This window comes from Mirounga angustirostris, unplaced genomic scaffold (assembly GCF_029215605.1).
Source record: "Mirounga angustirostris isolate CCGP_5_RB_7025 unplaced genomic scaffold, mMirAng1.0.hap1 SCAF_2, whole genome shotgun sequence".
NCBI classification, from domain to species: domain Eukaryota; kingdom Metazoa; phylum Chordata; class Mammalia; order Carnivora; family Phocidae; genus Mirounga; species Mirounga angustirostris.
The window spans coordinates 71,011,102-71,029,655 of record NW_026991710.1 but is presented as its reverse complement, the minus strand read 5'-3'; the positions used below and the strand labels follow the sequence as shown (position 1 = coordinate 71,029,655).

Here is an 18,554-nt window from a genome sequence, read left to right as displayed (position 1 = left end):
CTCATGAATGGGATTAGTGCCCTTATAAGAGACCCCAGAGAGCTCTCTTGCTCTTTCTGCCATATGAGGACACAGCAAAAAGACAGCTATCTATAAACAAGGAAGCATGTCCTCACCAAACATTGAGTATGCTGGCCCCTTGATCCTGGACTTCCCAGACTCCAAAACTGTGAGAAGTACATTTCTGCTGTTCACAAGCCACCTAGTCTATAGTGTTTTGTTAGCAGGCAGAGCAGACTAAGACACTTGCTTTAGAGCGGAACCCACTCCAACATTCTTTGAGGGCATTAGGATCTCCAATCCATTGACCCTATTGTTCGTTCATTATTCATCACCTCCTCATTTCAATATTGTTTTATCTCAGGGGATAAATAGGGAGGTGAAAGGAGAAGGAGAGAGCCAGGGGAATAGCCAGTTGGTGGAGCAGTCAGAACATACATATTTATTGATTAGGTTCACCATCCTATATGGGCATAGCTCATGGCATCCCAAAACAATCACAACAGTAACACTGAAGATCACTGATCACAGGTCACCATGACAAATATAGGAATAATGGAAAAATTTGAAATATTGCAAGAATTACCAAAATGTGACACAGAAACAAGAAGTGAGCAAATGCTGTTGGAAAAATGGTTCCCATAAATTTGTTCTCTGTAGGATTGCCACGAACCTTCAATTTGTAAAAAATGCACTAAATCATAGTGCAATATAATGAGGCATGCCTGTATACTTCTGTCTCCATACAAACATTTCAGAACCAACCCAGAAATATGAGAATAAAGTCCTCTCTGTCAACAGTTAGGAGGGTACTACAGTATGGTGGCTAATGGTATAAGCTTTGCAGCTGGATTGCCTGGGTTTGAATCTAGCCTTGCCACTTCTTAGCAGTGCAACTTTGGGTAAGTCTACTTCTCTGAGACTCAGTTTTTTCATCTGTAAAATGGGGGAAATAATACCAACTGGAGTTGACATGAGGATTAAATGTGTCAATAGACTTGGAGTATTTTAATTGGTACCTAACTCATGATGACTACAATTAATATTAATCACTGCTGTCATTATCATCAATATTACTTAATGATAAACAGTGTAGAAGCAATGAATTTAGGTTTGGGGGTCTCATCTTAAGAGATGTGAGGAGGAAGTGAAAATTACAGGATATTTTTTTAAATAGTTTTTTTTTCAAAAAGATTTATTTACTCATTTGAGAGAGAGGAGTGTGCGAGCAAGTAGGGGGAGGGGTAGAGGAAGAGAATCTTTCAAGCAGACTCCCCACTGAGCATGGAGCCTAGTTGACACAGGGCCATCCCACAACCCATGAGATCAAGACCCAAACCTAAACCAGGAATCAGATGCCCAACCAACTGAGCCACCCAGGCAACCCGAAAATAACAGAATATTTTTTTTAAAAGATTCTATCTATTTATCTGACAGAGAGAGAGAGCACAAGCAGGGGGAGTGACAGAGGGAGAGGGAGAAGTAGGCTTCCTGTCGAGCAGGAAGGGATGCAGGGCTCTATCCCAGGACCCCAGGATCATGACCGGAGCCAAAGGCAGACACCCAACCAACTGAGCCACCCAGGTGCCCCTCAGAATTATTTTTTAAGAAGCATTCTAGGGGTGCCTGGGTGGCTCAGTCGTTAAGCGTCTGCCTTCAGCTCAGGTCGTGATCCCAGGGTCCTGGGATCGAGCCCCACATCGGGCTCCCTGCTCCACGGGAAGCCTGCTTCTCCCTCTCCCACTCCCCCTGCTTGTATTCCCTCTCTCACTATCTCTGTCTCTGTCAAATAAATAAATAAAATCTTTAAAAAAAAAAAAGAAGCATTCTAACAGGGGGCGCCTGGGTGGCTCAGTTGGTTAAGCGACTGCCTTCAGCTCGGGTCATGATCTCAGGGTCCTGGGATCGAGCCCCGCATCGGGCTCCCCGCTCGGCGGGAAGCCTGCTTCTCCCTCTGACCCTCTCCCTGCTTGTGTTCCCTCTCTCGCTGTCTTTCTCTCTCTGTCAAATAAAAAAAAAAAAAAAAAAAGAAGCATTCTAACAGAGGATCTTCTTAGTAAAAAATTTGAATACATCCAAATGATACAATGTTTGAAACACTGCTCTGAAATCTAGACAGAAAAAAACGATTTTTATTTGTTTTTGTTTGTTTTTGTTTTTTTTAAGAATATTTTTAAAAGAAACAGAAAGTATAATAGATACCTGATAAGTTGTCACAAAACTGGCATGTGTTCCAGCAAAAATATGTTTGACTTGAAAATCCGCAAGGTCTAAAAGAAAGTATAAATCCATGCTTATTGTTTTTAGAAGTAAAAAAATAAATCTTTTGTTATAAACCTAAAACTGCTCTAAAAACATAGTCTTAAAAAAACCCTGATATATTGGGGTGCCTGGGTGGCTCAGTCAGTTAAGTGTCTGACTCTGATTTTAGCTCAGGTCACTATCCCAGGGTCATGGGATTGAGCCCCACATTGGGCTTTGCAGAAGCATAGAGTCTGCTTGTCCCTCTCCCTCTGCTTCCCCCCGACCCGTGCTCTTGTGCATGCTCTCTCTCTCTAAAACAGATAAAATCTTTAAAACAAAATCTGATAGGGCGCCTGGGTGGCTCAGTTGGTTAAGCGACTGCCTTCGGCTCAGGTCATGATCCTGGAGTCCCTGGATCGAGTTCCACATCGGGCTCCCTGCTCGGCAGGGAGCCTACTTCTGCCTCTGACCCTCCCCCCTCTCATGTGCTCTCTCTCTCTCATTCTCTCTGTCTCAAATAAATAAATAAAATCTTAAAAAAAAAAAAACAGGGGCGCCTGGGTGGCTCAGTTGGTTAAGCAACTGCCTTCGGCTCAGGTCATGATCCTGGAGTCCCGGGATCGAGTCCCGCATCCGGCTCCCTGCTCGGCAGGGAGTCTGCTTCTCCCTCTGACCCTCCCCCCTCTCATGTGCTCTCTCTCTCAAATAAATAAATAAAATCTTTAAAAAAAAAAAAAACAACAAAATCTGATATATTACCAAGCCAAATTTACTTATTTATTGGCAATTTATATTCTTCTAGATGAATTTTGACTACAAGCACCATAAAAGATTAATTTTGATCAGGTTACATGTTGTATATACTTAAAATTTAATTTTTCATGCACTTACATAATGAAACCAGGGTGATGTACTTTAGAAGAGGGTTTTTTTGTTTATCTGTTTTTTTATTTGATTTTAAGCAATCTCTACACCCAACATGGGGCTCAAACTCACAACCCTGAGATCAAGAGTCACACACTCCACCAACTGATCCTGCCAGGTGCCCCTACAAGAGGTTTGATTAAATATATATAAGTGTATCTTTCTGATAGTTCATCGACTTGGGATCTTTTTCATATTACCCTAATCTTTAGGAAAAAAACCTCCAGGAATCATTACATAAGAAAAGATGCATATTGTACAGATTTAAAAATAACAGTACAAAAAGAACCACAGTTCTATGTACTCTTGTGAAAAGAAGATAAGTAATATTTCTCCTCCAGTGGCATCAATTAAAACAAAATCATAAATTAGTGGGACCACTCGTACCATCAGCAGAAATCAGGCAGGTAAAGTCAGCGTTCTCTGTCAGAGCCTCCGGATGAGTTGGTCTGCTTTTGCAACTTGGTCCGCGACCAAAAGACACTACCTTTCCAGTGGTGTAGACATATGCAAGGGTGTGGTAACTGCAAGAGACAGAATACAATGAAGATCAAAGTACTCACACTTTTTGAGAAAGATGACGTCTCCTAACACAAAATAACAGATTTATCTTATACTAAGTACTCAGATCCCTTATCATAATGTCAGGGTGAGAGGGTACCAAATGATGTGACTAAACAAATGGCAGGTGAATATTAACTTATTACTAACCTTAAAGATAGAACATTATCGATGGGTCTTTACTATGGTTTCTTCCATTTGTGTTTTTTTGTTTTGTTTTTTTATTTTATTTTGATAGAACATTATCGATGGGTCTTTACTATGGTTTCTTCCATTTGTGTTTTTTTGTTTTGTTTTTTTATTTTATTTTGTTTATTTGTCAGAGGAAGAGAGAGAGCACAAGGAGGGGAAGCAGTGGGAGAGGGAGAAGCAGGCTTCCCGCAGAGCAGGGAGCCCGAAGCGGGGCTCGATCCCAGGTCCCTGGGACCATGACCTGAGCCGAAGGCAGCCACTTAACCGACTGAGCCACCCAGGCATCCTATACCATTTGTGTTTTAAATGTAAGCTTTGTTTTTTATGAATTGGGTAGATAATATTCAGTGTCCTCATAATTAGGTTATGCAAAACTCTGAATGCATATGCAAATACATATTATCTTCTATTTGCATGAGAATACTTTAAATCTTGTCTTATCAACTTAAGTAGGCAAACACCACTATTTTTATTTTATTATTTTTTAAGATTTTATTTATTTATTTGACAGAGAGAGACAGAGAACACAAGTAGGTAGAGTGGCAGGCAGAGGGAGAGGGAGAAGCAAACTCCCCACTGAGCAGGGAGCCTGATGTGGGGCTCAATCCCAGGACCCTGAGATCATGACCCAAGCCGAAGGCAGACGCTTAACCGACTGAGCCACCCAGGCGCTCCTATTTTTATTTATTTATTTAAGAGAGAGAGAGAGAGAGAGAGCTCTAGTGTGCACACGAGCAGGGGCAGGTTAGAGGGGGAAGGAGAGGAGAGAGAGAATCTCAAGCAGACTCTGTGCTGAGTGCAGAGCCCGATATAGGCAGGGCTCAGTCCCAGGACCCTGAGATCATGACCTGAGCTGAAGTCAAGAGTCAGACACTTAACCAACTTAGCCACCCAGGCGCCCCACCACTATTTTTATCTTAAACCCTCCTCTCAACCCCCAGCACCTAGTAAGGTGGTCTATACACAGCAGACTTCCAATAAATTCTTATTAAATAAATGAAATGTCTAGAATAAATGAGAAAAAATAGACAACTTAAACTATATTTGAAAGAAGTAAATTTTCAGAAAGGAAAATGATCTATAAAAAGACTAGTCACATATTTTGGGTTTTAAGGTTTGATAACATTGCTGAGGAGTCTTTTTTTTTTTTTTCTGATGAACAGCCAAGTTTACTGAACCATAGTACAAAGCTCCGGAAGAGGGAGAGGACCTGAGAGGGCTGCCCTAAGGAGTCATTTCGAAGTAATAAAATACAACACTCTCTACTCACACTAAAAACAAAAAACTAGCCCCTTACCTTCCACAATCTATCTGTGAAACTAGGCCATCAATTCCTTCCATGAGTTGTGGACCTTCCTTCTCAGCAGTGGGGCTGTGTCCTCGCTGTCCATAGCTATTGCTTCCAAATGTGAACACTTTCCCAGTCTGTTTGAAAAAGACAGAATCAGACGAATTTCAGATTTTAAAAAGTAACTAAAAACTTAAAGCGTAAGTATCATCAGAGAATTGTATGAGAGCACTGTGTGAAATATAAGCTCTATATAAAGGGGAGGGGTCTTATATTTATTATTTCTAGTAATAAATGTAAGGGTTAACTCATTAAATGTGAGAAACCGTTGGCATTCATTGTAGAATGAATGGATGGACAAATTAATTGGTTTAAGAGTAACACTAACATTTAAGTAGATGGTTGCTTTATTTCTTTGAGATCTCTGAAAATAATCTTTTCTCAAAAGATTTTTTTTTAGAGAGAGATAGAGTGAGTGTGAGGGGGGGAGTGGGCGAGGTGTCCTTGGGATTCTCTCTCTCCTTCTCCTGCTGCCCCTGCCCCCCACCCCCTCACTCATGTACATGCACACTCTCTCTCTAATAAAAAATAAATAAATAAAATAAATAATGCAAATTACTTTAGATATTTAGTTTTTATTCACTTTTTAGCTTATTTAAATAAAAAACATTTAAATTCAATTAATTAACATATAATGTAGTATTCGTTTCAGAGATAGAGGTCAGTGATTCATTTAGTTTTTAAATAAACATTTCAACCACACAAATAGTTTTCAAGTCTATTCCTTATGGCTATGGAGAGAATCCATCCCATCGGAACATACTATTTGGTCAGTACAAGAAGAGGAGGCAAACATTTACAAAGCGGGCTTGTAATTGTGTCAAGCAAGAAACGGAACAAAGTAGGTTCTAGTCTCTAATTTGGGTTATTGAAACCTGTAAAAATTACTTTGTTGCTTCTACATTAATTTTCATCTGTATAACTACATTATGAATGAATAATTGCTAAAAGGATTAGCTCCTATATTAATCGTTTTTTAATTTTTTTTTCAGATTTTATTTTTAAGCAATCTCTACACCCAGCGTGGGGCTCAAATTTACAACCCCAAGATCAAGAGTTGCATGCTCTACCAACTGAGCCAAACAGGCACCCCGTTAATCTAATTTAGTGGGTATCTAAAAATATTTCTTAAAGCTGAAATTAGCTTCTGTTATAAGATCTTGAAAATTTCATGGTTTATATTTGGTTAATTTCTCCTCTTCAGATATTTGTACATTGAATGGATATGCTGAGATATTGATACACACATTGCTTTCAACAACAGTCAGTACATGTACCTTGTGGTAACATTTCTCAGGAATTCAAAAACAAATAGCAAAACATTTTAGATTACCTGGGTAAGCACTGCAGTATGCTCATAACCACAGCTGATATAAATCACACCTAGATTCTTCAGCGCACCAATTGAATGAGGCTTGAAGCTTTGCAGTACTGAAAGAAAGCAGAATCTCTAGAGTATAAGACTCAGATTTCATGAGTTTTCACATCTTTTAATATTTTTATCATCTTATAATTCGTTAGCATAATTTTTAAAATGAGCACTCAGAAGTATTATAAACAGAGGGAAGGCCCTGCTTTGGAAAAGAAAGAAAAACAGTCTTTTAGCAACTATTTCTGAAAACTATTAAATCTTCTGGAATGCCTAAGGCTATTCTCCTAGAAAGCTAAGTTTTTGGGTTTTTTTTTTTTAAGATTTTATTTATTTATTTGACAGAGAGAGACACAGCGAGAGAGGAAACACAAGCAGGGGGAGCGGGAGAAGGAGAAGGAGGCTTCCCGCTGAGCAGGGAGCCAGATGCGGGGCTCAATCCCAGGACCCTGGGACCATGACCTGAGCCGAAAGCAGACGCTTAACGACTGAGCCACCCAGGCGCCCCAGAAAGCTAAGTTTTAAGACCTTTATTCCCAATAATATTACCATTATGTCATATTCATTTCTGTCACATAGTCGGTGTTCTGCAAGCATGAAATAATAATTGAGAAAATAAGAGGACTTACTTCATGTTGACTGAGTTAAATGAGATGAGATCTAAGTACCTGCTGAATATCTGTTAGCCAGTCCTGTAAGGAACTGAACAGAGGAGGGAGGAGGGATAGGGCTCATGCGCTCATGGGGAAGGTTTCGCAGGGAGTTTAAGGATTATCAGACGAACTGGTTGTTTCTCCTGCTAACATCTTCTAATCCAATGTGCAAGCTTGGCTGCACATTGGAATAACCTGTGGAACCTTTAATAAAGACTGATGCCTGGCTTCCATCCCCAGACATTCTGATTTACTTGGTATGGGGTCTAACTTGGGCGCTGGGATTTTTAAATGCTCTTATGGCAGACAAAATAAAAGGCTTCAAAGCTGTCCGTGTCCTTCCCCAGAGGCTGTGGATATGTTAGGTTACTTGGCAAAGAGGAGTTAATGAAGCAGATGGAATTAAAGTTGCTCATCTGTTGACCTTCAAATAAGGAGGTTAGGGGCACCTGGGTGGCTCAGTCGGTTAAGTGTCTGTCTTCGGCTCAGGTCTTGGCGCCGGGGTCCTTGTATGGAGCCCCATGTCGGGCTCCTTGCTCAGCAGGGAGTCTTCTTCTCCCTCTCCCTCTGCCCCTCCCCACTGCTTGTGCTCTCTCATACTTGCTCTCTCTCAAATAAATAAAATCTTTAAAAAAATAAAATAAGGAGGTTAGCCTGGATTATGTGGGTGGGCCCAGTGTAATTACAAGGGTTCTTTAACAGAAGAATCACTGTCAGAGTAATGTGACCTGAGGAAGACTTCACCAGCCATTGCTGACTTTGAAGAAGGGGGCTATGAGTCAAGGAATGCAGGTGGACTCTAGAAGGGGGAAAAGACAAGAAAATGGTGCAAGGCCCATCCCCATCCCCTACCTGGCTGCCCTGAAGCCTCCAGAAAGGAACACAACCCTGCTGACACCTTGATTTTAGCCCCGTGAGACCTGAATCAAACTTCTGACCACCAGAACTATAAGATAATAAATTTATGTTGTTTTAAGTCACAAGTTTGTGGTAATATATTATAGTGGCAATCAAAAATTAAGATGGCTCCCCAGGTGATTCTAATGTGTCACAAAGTTTGGGAATCACTGCTCTAATCGTCGAGAATCCCCTTTGCAGAGTTGGTCTTCCAACTGGAGAGAAAGAATGATTTACTGCAAGAAGAAGACTATCTCGTTACCTGGGACATTATTCTTGCAGAGGGCCAGCTGCCCTGCATTGTTGCTTCCCCAGCCAAATGAAGCCCCAGAGAGAGACAGGGCAAAGCTGTGGACCCCGCCTGCGGCCACCTGAGTGAGGGGGATGCCGTCCAGGGACCTCACCCTCTGCGGGCTGGCTTGGGAGGGGCGCTCCTTCCCCAGGCCCAGCTGCCCATGGCTGTTACTTCCCCATGAAAACAGTTGGCCATCTATAAAAATAAAGCAGAGAAATCGAGAATTACAAATACATTGGAATACCAAATTCAAGTAGAAACTACCACCCTCATTCTAAAAGTCATTAATAACTAAAATAGGGATAAAGGAGGTTCGAGTATTCTGACTAAAAGCAAGGAGGATGGTCAAGAACACCTTCAAAAGTCCCTTCCAACAACATCCACTCCTCTTTCCCCTCCAGTTAAGGGCAACTCTGCTCTTCCAGCTGCTCAGACCAGAAATCTTGGAGTCATCCTTGACTCCCTTCTTTCTTTTACACCCGTTAGCCTAGCAAATCCTGAAGTCTCTATCTTTAAAATGTGTCTGGGATCTGACCACTTCTCACCTCTCCACTGTTACCACCTTAGCCACCAAGCCACCATCACTTTTCTCCTGGAAGTTTACAACAGCCCCTCACTGGGCTCCCAGAGTCCATCTTTGTCTGTTTTCCAAAGAGCAGTCAGAGTGTTCTTTTTAAAAAAATAAGTCAGACTGAACCCTTTAGGAATTTGCTATCTTACTCAATAAAAGGCCAATTCTCACCAAGGCTCACAAGCCCCAGGTCACCAGGATTCACCATGACACGTCTCAGACCTTATCGCTCCCTTGCTCAGACCTTTCCAGGGACCCTGCTATTCCTAAGCATACTGCTGAGCATGCTGCTACCTCATTAATGGCCTTTGCATCTAGATCATACCTCTGGATCATGGCCTTAGCATCATGTCCCCCTTCCTCCCTTCTTTTGGTCTCTGCTCACCTTATAACAGTTTCCCTAACATCCTTTATAAAAGAAAAAGATTCCTTTCCTCCACTCAAGTACTTGCTCCCATCCCCTTACCCGGCCTTACTTTTCTTCACACCCTTACCTCTGTTACATGACATAATTATTTGTCTATGTGTTTAAGGCTCACTTCCCCTACACACCCCCCAGAATATAAGCTCCATGAAAGCAGAATCTTAGGTTTGTTCACTGCTATATCCTCTTTGCTGGAAACATAGGCACTTAAAAAATATTTGTGGAATGACTCTATGGGAGTAAAAGACCACCGACATTTTATGTTGAATTTGACCAGAGATGGATAATTTACATGAGGTCAAAAATCAAGATCTACTAATGCTTCATTGTTTACCCAGAAAAATGCTAAAATGGCTCAGATTTTTATGTTTATTATAACTGATTTTTCTTTTTTAACTCTTCTAAAGTTATTTCTACCACTGAAAAGTATTTCTGGGGGTCTGGGTGGCTCAGATGGTTAAGCGCCTGCCTTGGGCTCAGGTCTTGGGATCGAGCCTAGCATCGGGCTCCCTGTTCGGCGGGGAGCCTGCTTCTCCCTCTCCTTCTACTACTCCCCCCGCTTGTGCTCTCTCGCTCTCTCTGTCAAATAAATAAATAAAATCTTTAAAAAAAAAAAGTATTTCTGAGGGCCCACTGCACAATGTCAAACTCATATGAAGGTCTATGAGAACTCACAGTTCACCATAGCAAATGTACTGGGTATCTGGGCTCCATACAACCTTCAGTCCATACCAATATAAAGACAAATCAATACCCTGGGGAAATAATTCAAGCCCTTTCAATAATTAAGAAGAAGGAAAGCAAGGAAGGAAGAAAGACTAGTATTTCTTTTTTTATTTTTTAAAGATTTTATTTATTTATTTGAGAGAGAGAATGAGAGAGAGAGAGCATGAGAGGGGGGAGGGTCAGAGGGAGAAGCAGACTCCCTGCTGAGCAGGGAGCCCGACGTGGGACTCGATCCCGGGACTCCAGGATCATGACCTGAGCCAAAGGCAGTCGCTTAACCAACTGAGTCACCCAGGCGCCCGAAAGACTAGTATTTCTTGTACCCCGGGCATCTGCTATGGATTGTACAGGCTATAACAGGATATACTGCGTTCCTTCTTTCACTGAATCTTCTAAACACCCCATAAGTACTTCTACAGATGAGAAAATCATCAGGTTAAATAACTTGCCCTAGATCAAATCTCTGGAAATGGTAGGACGGAATTATACGATAGCCACAGGATTATGCTATGGTCTCATGGCCTGCGTGGTACAGTAGTTGAGTGCTTAGGGTTGGGATGTAAACAGGTATAGATTCAAATCTCACTTCTGTTTCTTAGTGTGTGACCTTAGGCAGATCACGGAAGTCTCTGAGCCCAAATTTCCTCATTTCTAAAGTGAGGATACAAATAATGCACAGCTTCTGTGTTTGTTAAGTGATTTCATGAGATTACAGGCGTAAAGCATCTCACATGGTAGTTGGTGCACAGAAGGCAACCAGGAAATGTCCGGAATCCCTGTGGCACCACGGCCATTATGCATATGACATCACCTGGGGGACATGTAAATGTCACGTGTCCCTGGAAGGCACTCACAATATGCCATCCCAAAATATGCCACTCTGGCATAAGGGTTATTTTGGTTTTGTTTTGTTTTTAAGATTTTATTTATTTATTTGACAGAGAGAGATAGCGAGAGAGGGAACATAAGCAGGGGGAGTGGGAGAGGGAGAAACAGGCTTCCCGCTGAGCAGGGAGCCCGATGTGGGGTTCGATCCCAGGACCCTGGGATCATGACCTGAGTCAAAGGCAGACACCCAAAGACTGAGCCACCCAGGCGCCCCAAGGATTATTTTGAGCTAAAGGCAGCTGAGAATCCACAAGTGTTGGAAAAGTTCTCTGCCCTCCTCTGATCCACCCAAAGGTGAGGTATATATTTCCCTTTGTGAAGGTGTCCTCTTCTCTTGCACCCGGGATGGGGCAGTGACTCATCACCAGAGATGGAGAGTCTGCCTCAACATGAGTCTTCACAGATAACCCCCTTTTTTAAAAATTTTATTTTATTATGTTATGTTATCACCATACTTCACTATTAAGATAACCCTTAATAAAATAACTCTTATCTTCCCTTAGTTTCCCCCATGTATTTCCAGGTCCCATGTATTTCCCAACAATCGATCATCCTGCAAAGCCCAAATCTTTCCCTCATTAAAACGGCTCATAAGCCCCCAAGTCTAAACACTTCTTGAGTTTCACTTCTTTTCTGTAAACTTCCGTGCACTAAAATATTAATAAAACTGGTATGCCTTTTCTCTTGTCAATCTCTTTCATCACTTAAATTTGCAGACTCCCAGGTACTGAACCAAAGAGGACAGGAGAAAAGTTTTTCTTCTGCAACACCCTCCATTGAAACATTTTAACTGATGCTGGACAAAGGATGGAGATGTTAGTAGAAGAAATGTAAAGTCATAATTTTGATATCTTGACTTTTCTTTCTTTGATCTAAGTAAAAAAGACAAATAGACCTTAGTCTACCTGAATTTGCTGGTACATACAACCATTCAGCATAAAGGGCAAAGTTCCGGATAAATCCGTTATTAAATTCTGAGAGAGTCAGATCAGGTCATGTGAACAGAGATGACCCTTTATGGCATTGATATGAATCAGGCACTACTTAGACTATAATAAGAGCAAAGAAAATAGGGAAAAAATCGAAGAACAATACAGCTTATGAAATCTAAAGAGTTAAAAAACTTCTAAATGCATTAAAATGAGCCCCAGTGCATTAAAAATCAACGGGCATCATTCCTATTCAAACAAATTACTTTGTAATGACACTTAGAAGATCCAAGAACCCTTTTTTTACCTTCTGATAATGCCAGGGAATGGTAGTGTCCACAGGAAACTTGTATAATTTTTATACCAGTCAGAGTTTTTATCTTCCTGTAATAAAAATGATACAATATCTATGAATCCTTCTTTAGAGTGGCTCACCAAGTGAACTACAGATGTTAAAACAATCCCAGGTAATACATTGGGTTTAGGGAAATAACTATCTCTTCCTTTCTTTTCTTTTCTTTCTAAACTGGGCTATTTTAATGTTTTTTACAATAGAATAAATAGTTCTCTGGATGCCTGCAGATATGTAAGGCTGTTTGGTAGTATTCAGAAACACCACAGTGATGGTGATTTTCCTGATTGGCATGTAATCTTCAGTAATTTTAAGGAGTTACTTGTCTGAAACTGCTGTCAAACCAACAAGTCTGCATTTGTGCATCCATCATTTTCAGGACTGTCGGTAACCTGGGCATATTTTCCCCAGAAATAACTTTATTTTCTTATTTTTCTGTAGTACCCTTATTCCAAAGCCTTCAAACTATTTTTAAAGATTTTATTTATTTATTTGACAGAGAGAGACACAGCGAGAGAGGGAACACAAGCAGGGGAAGTGGGAGAGGGAGAAGCAGGCTTCCAGCTGAGCAGGGAGCCCAATGTGGGGCTCGATCCCAGGACCCTGGGATCCTGACCTGAGCCGAAGGCAGACGCTTAACGACTGAGCCACCCAGGCGCCCCAAACTATTTTTAACATGACATCAACATGTATAAAGGTACAGAGCAGAATCCAAATCCAAATCCAGTTATAATACAAAAGTCATTTTTAGGGGCGCCTGGGTGGCTCAGTCGTTGGGCATCTGCCTTCGGCTCAGGTCATGATCCCAGGGTCCTGGGATCGAGTCCCACATCGGACTCCTTGCTCAGCGGGGAGCCTGCTTCTCCCTCTGCCGCTCCCTGCCACTCTGCCTACTTGTGATTCCTCTCTCTCTCTCTCTCTGTGTCAAATAAATAAATAAAATCTTTAAAAAAAAAAAGTGATTTTTATTAGACTTTTAATGCAGTATATAATGTACTAACTTTTATTCTATATTTATTGGCTTAAAAGAAAAATTTCTTCATGCACATATGACACAGGGCTTTAGAATTTATAGGACACTGTTATTTATATCACCTGATTTAAGCCCTATGCGATAAAAAAATCATTAGGTTGAATCCTATTAAATGGCCATTTTTGTGGCTCAAAAACATAACTATCAGCAATTTCATATGGTTGAACCTAGTAGAACTCAGAGTTCTGGTTTGCTCTAGGGAATCACATTATAGATATCATGTTGTAGAACTAGACTCAAACCTTCATCTTTTCATTCCAAGTTCAATACTTGTCCCCCAAAGCCACAGCACTCTCTTACACAATTAAAAACCAGAAGACGTAACAAAGAGTAACTTCCAAATATTAAAAATCATGCTTTTAAAAATTCTTAAACATGTAGGGCACCTGGGTGGCTCAGATGGTTGAGCGTCTGCCTTCGGCTCAGGTCATGATCCCAGGGTCCTGGGATTGAGTCCCGCATCGGGCTCTCTGCTCCTTGGGAGCCTGCTTCTCCCTCTGCCTCTCTCTCTCTCTATCTCTCTGTCTCTCATGAATAAATAAATAAAATCTTTAAAAATTCTTAAACATGTAATTCATGAACACACAATTCAGACTGCTTGTCATATCATTCGTCCTAGGAAGCTGTTTGTGAGGAAATGATTCCCCCCCACTTCCTCCTTCCCCACCCCCACTCCCCACCCCGTGTCTTACTATATAAACTATTAGGATACAGTGGCTTAAAACAGACCAAAAGGTTATGTTGGGAGGAAAACTTTTCCTTTTCCAGTATGGATCCATTTGATATGGGACATGCAAATTAACTGACAATAGACAGATTAACAGGAGAAAAACCAAGGCTTATTTACATGTACAGAGGGGAGCTCCCAGTAATGGAAAATTTGTGGAATCATCTTAAATATATCAACCTAGCAAAAAGGAGGGGATTTAGGACTTCAGTAGGAGAGTATGGAAGTTTCCATAGGGTTTTTTGATGTTGACTGGGCAGTCTGTCTTCACAGCAACTGAATTCATAGGAAACTCCCTCCAAGCTGTTAATGGCAGCTGTGTTTTCAAGGAGACTTGGCTTTAGTCGGAAATGAAATTCAGATAAGATTGCTTTCTGTATCTTTTATTTAATGTTTTTACTTTAAAATAATATTTATTGGGGCGCCTGGGTGGCTCAGTCGTTAAGCGTCTGCCCTCGGCTCAGGTCATGATCCCAGGGTCCTGGGATCGAGCCCCACATCAGGCTCCCTGCTATGCAGGAAACCTGCTTCTCCCTCTCCCACTCCCCCTGCTGTGGTCCCTCTCTCGCTGTGTCTTTCTCTGTCAAATAAATAAATAAAATCTTTAAAAATAATAATAAAATAGGGCGCCTGGGTGGCTCAGTTGGTTAAGCGACTGCCTTCGGCTCAGGTCATGATCCTGGAGTCCCGGGATCGAGTCCCGCATCGGGCTCCCTGCTCGGCAAGGAGTCTGCTTCTCCCTCTCCCACTCCCCGTTTGTGTTCCCTCTCTCGCTGTGTCTTTCTCTGTCAAATAAATAAATAAAATCTTAAAAATAATAATAATAAAATAAAATAATATTTATTTTATTTTTATTGATATTTTATGTGTATTTTATATTTTATATATATTATATTTATTTATTTACCACAGTATTTCCAATACATAAGATTTATGTAGATCAAAGGGTCACATGTTCTCATTTCACCCCACCTTTCTCCTTCATAGGACCCTAATTGAGTAACAATTGATGTTAGAAGTTTTTTCCTGTCTCATTCTCTCACTACACTATAATCATTGGGGCTAGGGACTGTGTTTATCATAGTCATCTTTGTACCCTGACATCTTGCATAGTGCCAAGCACATGAAACTGAAAAATATTGGATGAATGAATGAATGAATGGAAATATACTTACGTAGGTATAAGATTTATTTCCTTAAATTCTCCAACTCCCAGCTGCCCTTCAGAACCAGCCCCCCATGCAAAGACCCTTCCTTTGTAACAGACAGCAAGAGAGTGTTCCTTTCCACAGCTCACAAGATCAACACGTAGAGTTTTCAGTGCGTGAATTGGTTCTTCAGGAACAAAAACAAAACAAAACAAAACAAAACAACTCAGAAGATTATTAATTTAACAACAAGTTTACTTTCTTCAAAAAGAAGGGTCACTCGGATTTCTCATCTTTTCCAATGGACTTTCAAATCAAGGCCTGACATCCACACTGCAGGTGTGAAGGAAAGCAGCTCAATGTGAGTTCCGCTGTCTATTTGGGAATGTGGTTGCCATTCCAAAGGATGAGTTTCATGGAGGAGGGCAACTTCTACAGACTATGATGTTTGGCCTATGACCTCTCTATGATGATGGTAGCAAAACCAGGGGAGACAGAGAGAAGATGGAATGGCCTCCACTCTACTCTTCTGACTTCCCAGCCCTGAACAGTGAGAATAGCCGATCCCTTATCAGGAGCAAATGGGCAGGGAGCCTTCCCCATGAATGGGAGAGGCAGAAGCCAGGTCCTCTCACAAAGAAGAATGCAGTAACGTTCCTCTTATGGCCAAAGGCACCCACAAATGAAAACCTGATCATTATAGCATGATCCCTAAAAGTCAATCTAAACGGTTTTCCCAAAGTGTTTGTCTCTGAATTATTAGAGGTTTTGAGCTAAATATATCACTACGAGTAAAGTTTTTGCTAACACTTCAGTTTTCTTTTTTTAAACCTTTGTAATCTTATCCTTTTCAATGATTTATTTTCAAACTATGGGATAATAAAAAACGTCCCAAAGATTCATACACTCGTGAAGGTAGAGACTGATATCACCTTCCTGGAGAACAATCTGACATCAAGTATCATGTTGCCCCTCATCTCCACCTAAAGTGGATCAGGATATGCCACCCCAAAATATGCCACTTTGGCAGAATGATTATTTTGCGCCAAAGGCAACTGAAAATCAACAGATGCAGGAAGAGTTCTCTGCCTTCCCTTTAGTTACCTAAAAGTAGGGCATAAATTTCCCTTGTAAAGGTATTCTCTCCCATACCAGAAAGAGAAGAGGAACTCTTATCACTGGAGTTGCCACTGAGATGAGTCTACATAGACAGTCCTTACCAAAATAACCCTCATCTTCCATTAGTCTTCCCCATATATTTCCAAGTCACTTCCCCACAACTGATCATCCTTCGAAGCCCAAACTCCCTTTTCTTTGCTAAGATGCAATATAAGTCCCTGAGTTTAACCACTTTTGAGTTTCCCCCTTTTTTTTTCTGTGAACTCCTGTGCACATAAAATATTAATAAAATTGTATACTTTTTTGGTTAATCTTTGTCCGCTTAGTTTGCAGGCCTTCAGAACCAGAACTAACAGGATAGAGGAGAAATTTTTCCTCCCAGACACAACTTTTGGTATTTATTTAAGTAAGTAATCAGAAATTTGGTCAAATAATGGCAATCACAGTATTATTTATAAAAGTCCCTAATGAAGAAAAAACCTAATGTCCACCAAAGAAGAAGCATTAACTTGTATTGTCAAAGCCCGGAATGTTTTGCAACTATTTAAAATGTTATTTTCAAAAAATACATAATTAAAGGGCAATATGTTCATGATATTATGTTTCGTGAGAGTGCAATTTATAGAACTGTATAAATACTGTGTACACAAAACTATATAATGACATGCTTTTATAAAAGTAAATGTATAATAGAGCAAAAAAGCAAATACATCAAAATATTATAGTTGTCTTTGGGTATTGGAATTATAGGCAATTTCTTTCCCTGTGTTTCTGTAATAATCAGTAATGGTAAAAATGGTACTATACTTTTAATTTTAGGGAAAATAGATGCTCTGGGGTATTTCTGAGAGAGTTAGAGATGTCCCACCCATAAACCACGTTTGGAAGGTCACTATTCCAGATAGATTCGCACTGGCAGGGATTGGTCTAGAAAGGCTTAGTGCGAGGGACCACGTCTCTTCAGAAGAGCGCTGTCCCGTTAGGTTCCGCTCTCAGTTTCGCTTTTAAGCTGAAGTGGAAACCGAAACAAATTGCGCTTCTGGAAAACGAAACTGACGAAGTTGCGCGCACGCACAGAGCATCGTTTCGCCGTACCTTGGGGCCCAGCGGACCTGGGGCTCCCAGCGCCCGCATCTCCCTGGCCCCCCGCGCCGCGCCCTTGTCCCGCACTCACTTGGCTGCTCCTCGCTCTGCACGCCCCTCCGCCCCAGCTGGCCATGGCTGTTGTCCCCGCACGAGTGCACCTCGCCGTTGCTCAGCAGCAGCAGCGAGTGGCGCTCCCCGGAGGCCGCCTGTTGCAGCTCGGCGCCATCCCTGCCGGTCCGCCTCCGGCGCAGAGGTCTTCGGGGGTCGGCGACCCAGGAGAGGTACATCCCGCTCCCGCGCCCCGCCGCCTGCGCCTGGTCTGTCGGCGCCGCGCGTACGGGCTCTCAGAGGCTAGTGACCGCTGTGTGCTGATCAGCAGAAATCCGGAAGCCGGGTGGACCTGCCCGGCTCTGATCTCACCCTGGAGGCCAACTCCCCTCACCTCACCTACGCCCTGGCACCCTTAGTCATCCTGACGTCCCGGCCAATGGCTTTTGGGGCTCAAACGTGAGCACCCAGTGCTGAGGAGCAGAGAGGGACTCCAGAGGAAGAGCTCCTGCATTTACTTAGATACTAGCTAAGCAAGTTCATGAGCCGTGTGACTTTGGGCAAGTGTAACGAAGCTACCACATCAATGCGATGTGGACGGTAAGGCAGCAAATCTAACCTTAGGGCAATTTAACAGAATATGCCGGAGTGATGCCTGAAGTGCTTAGAGTGCTTAATAAAAGCATCTGAATGCCTACCCTTTTTTTCTAGGCTGTTTTTGGCAGTGGAAATGCAAAATCCTCTTGGGACTAATATTCTCCTATTTGTAAAGAGGTAAATATTTAGTATAATGTCAAGTGGCAACTCAAAATAAAATAACACAGTAAAGTAATAGATGGTGCGGGCAAAAGAAACTTTGGGTTTTTTTTTTTTAAGATTTTATTTATTTGAGAGAGAAAGTGAGTGAGAGAGAGAGAGAGAACACAATCAGCGGACAAGGGCAGAGGGAGAGAGAGAAGCAGGCTCCCCGCTGAGTAAGAAGCCCCAGGTGGGGCTGGATCCCAGGACCCCAGGATCATG

General features: G+C 41.7%; 1 protein-coding gene across 4 annotated transcripts in view; it reads right to left on the bottom strand.

Moving 5' to 3' along the window:
- HERC6 (HECT and RLD domain containing E3 ubiquitin protein ligase family member 6) overlaps positions 1-18,161 on the bottom strand; it is a 55,829-nt gene extending 37,668 nt beyond the window's left edge. For 2 of the 4 annotated variants that reach the window (XM_054508812.2, XM_045880773.3), the window contains exons 1-8: positions 17,575-18,159; positions 15,309-15,468; positions 12,329-12,405; positions 8,451-8,678; positions 6,603-6,700; positions 5,219-5,346; positions 3,556-3,692; positions 2,203-2,270 (exon numbers count right to left, since the gene is read on the bottom strand). In XM_054508812.2, coding sequence (XP_054364787.1) covers positions 2,203-2,270; positions 3,556-3,692; positions 5,219-5,346; positions 6,603-6,700; positions 8,451-8,678; positions 12,329-12,405; positions 15,309-15,468; positions 17,575-17,773 — 1,095 coding nt within the window. In that variant the 5' untranslated portion in view covers positions 17,774-18,159. Of the gene's footprint in view, positions 1-2,202; positions 2,271-3,555; positions 3,693-5,218; positions 5,347-6,602; positions 6,701-8,450; positions 8,679-12,328; positions 12,406-15,308; positions 15,469-17,574 lie in introns of all 4 variants that reach the window. The other 2 variants (XM_054508814.2, XM_045880772.3) reach the window with 2 other exon arrangements.
- Positions 18,162-18,554: the final 393 nt, after the last annotated feature.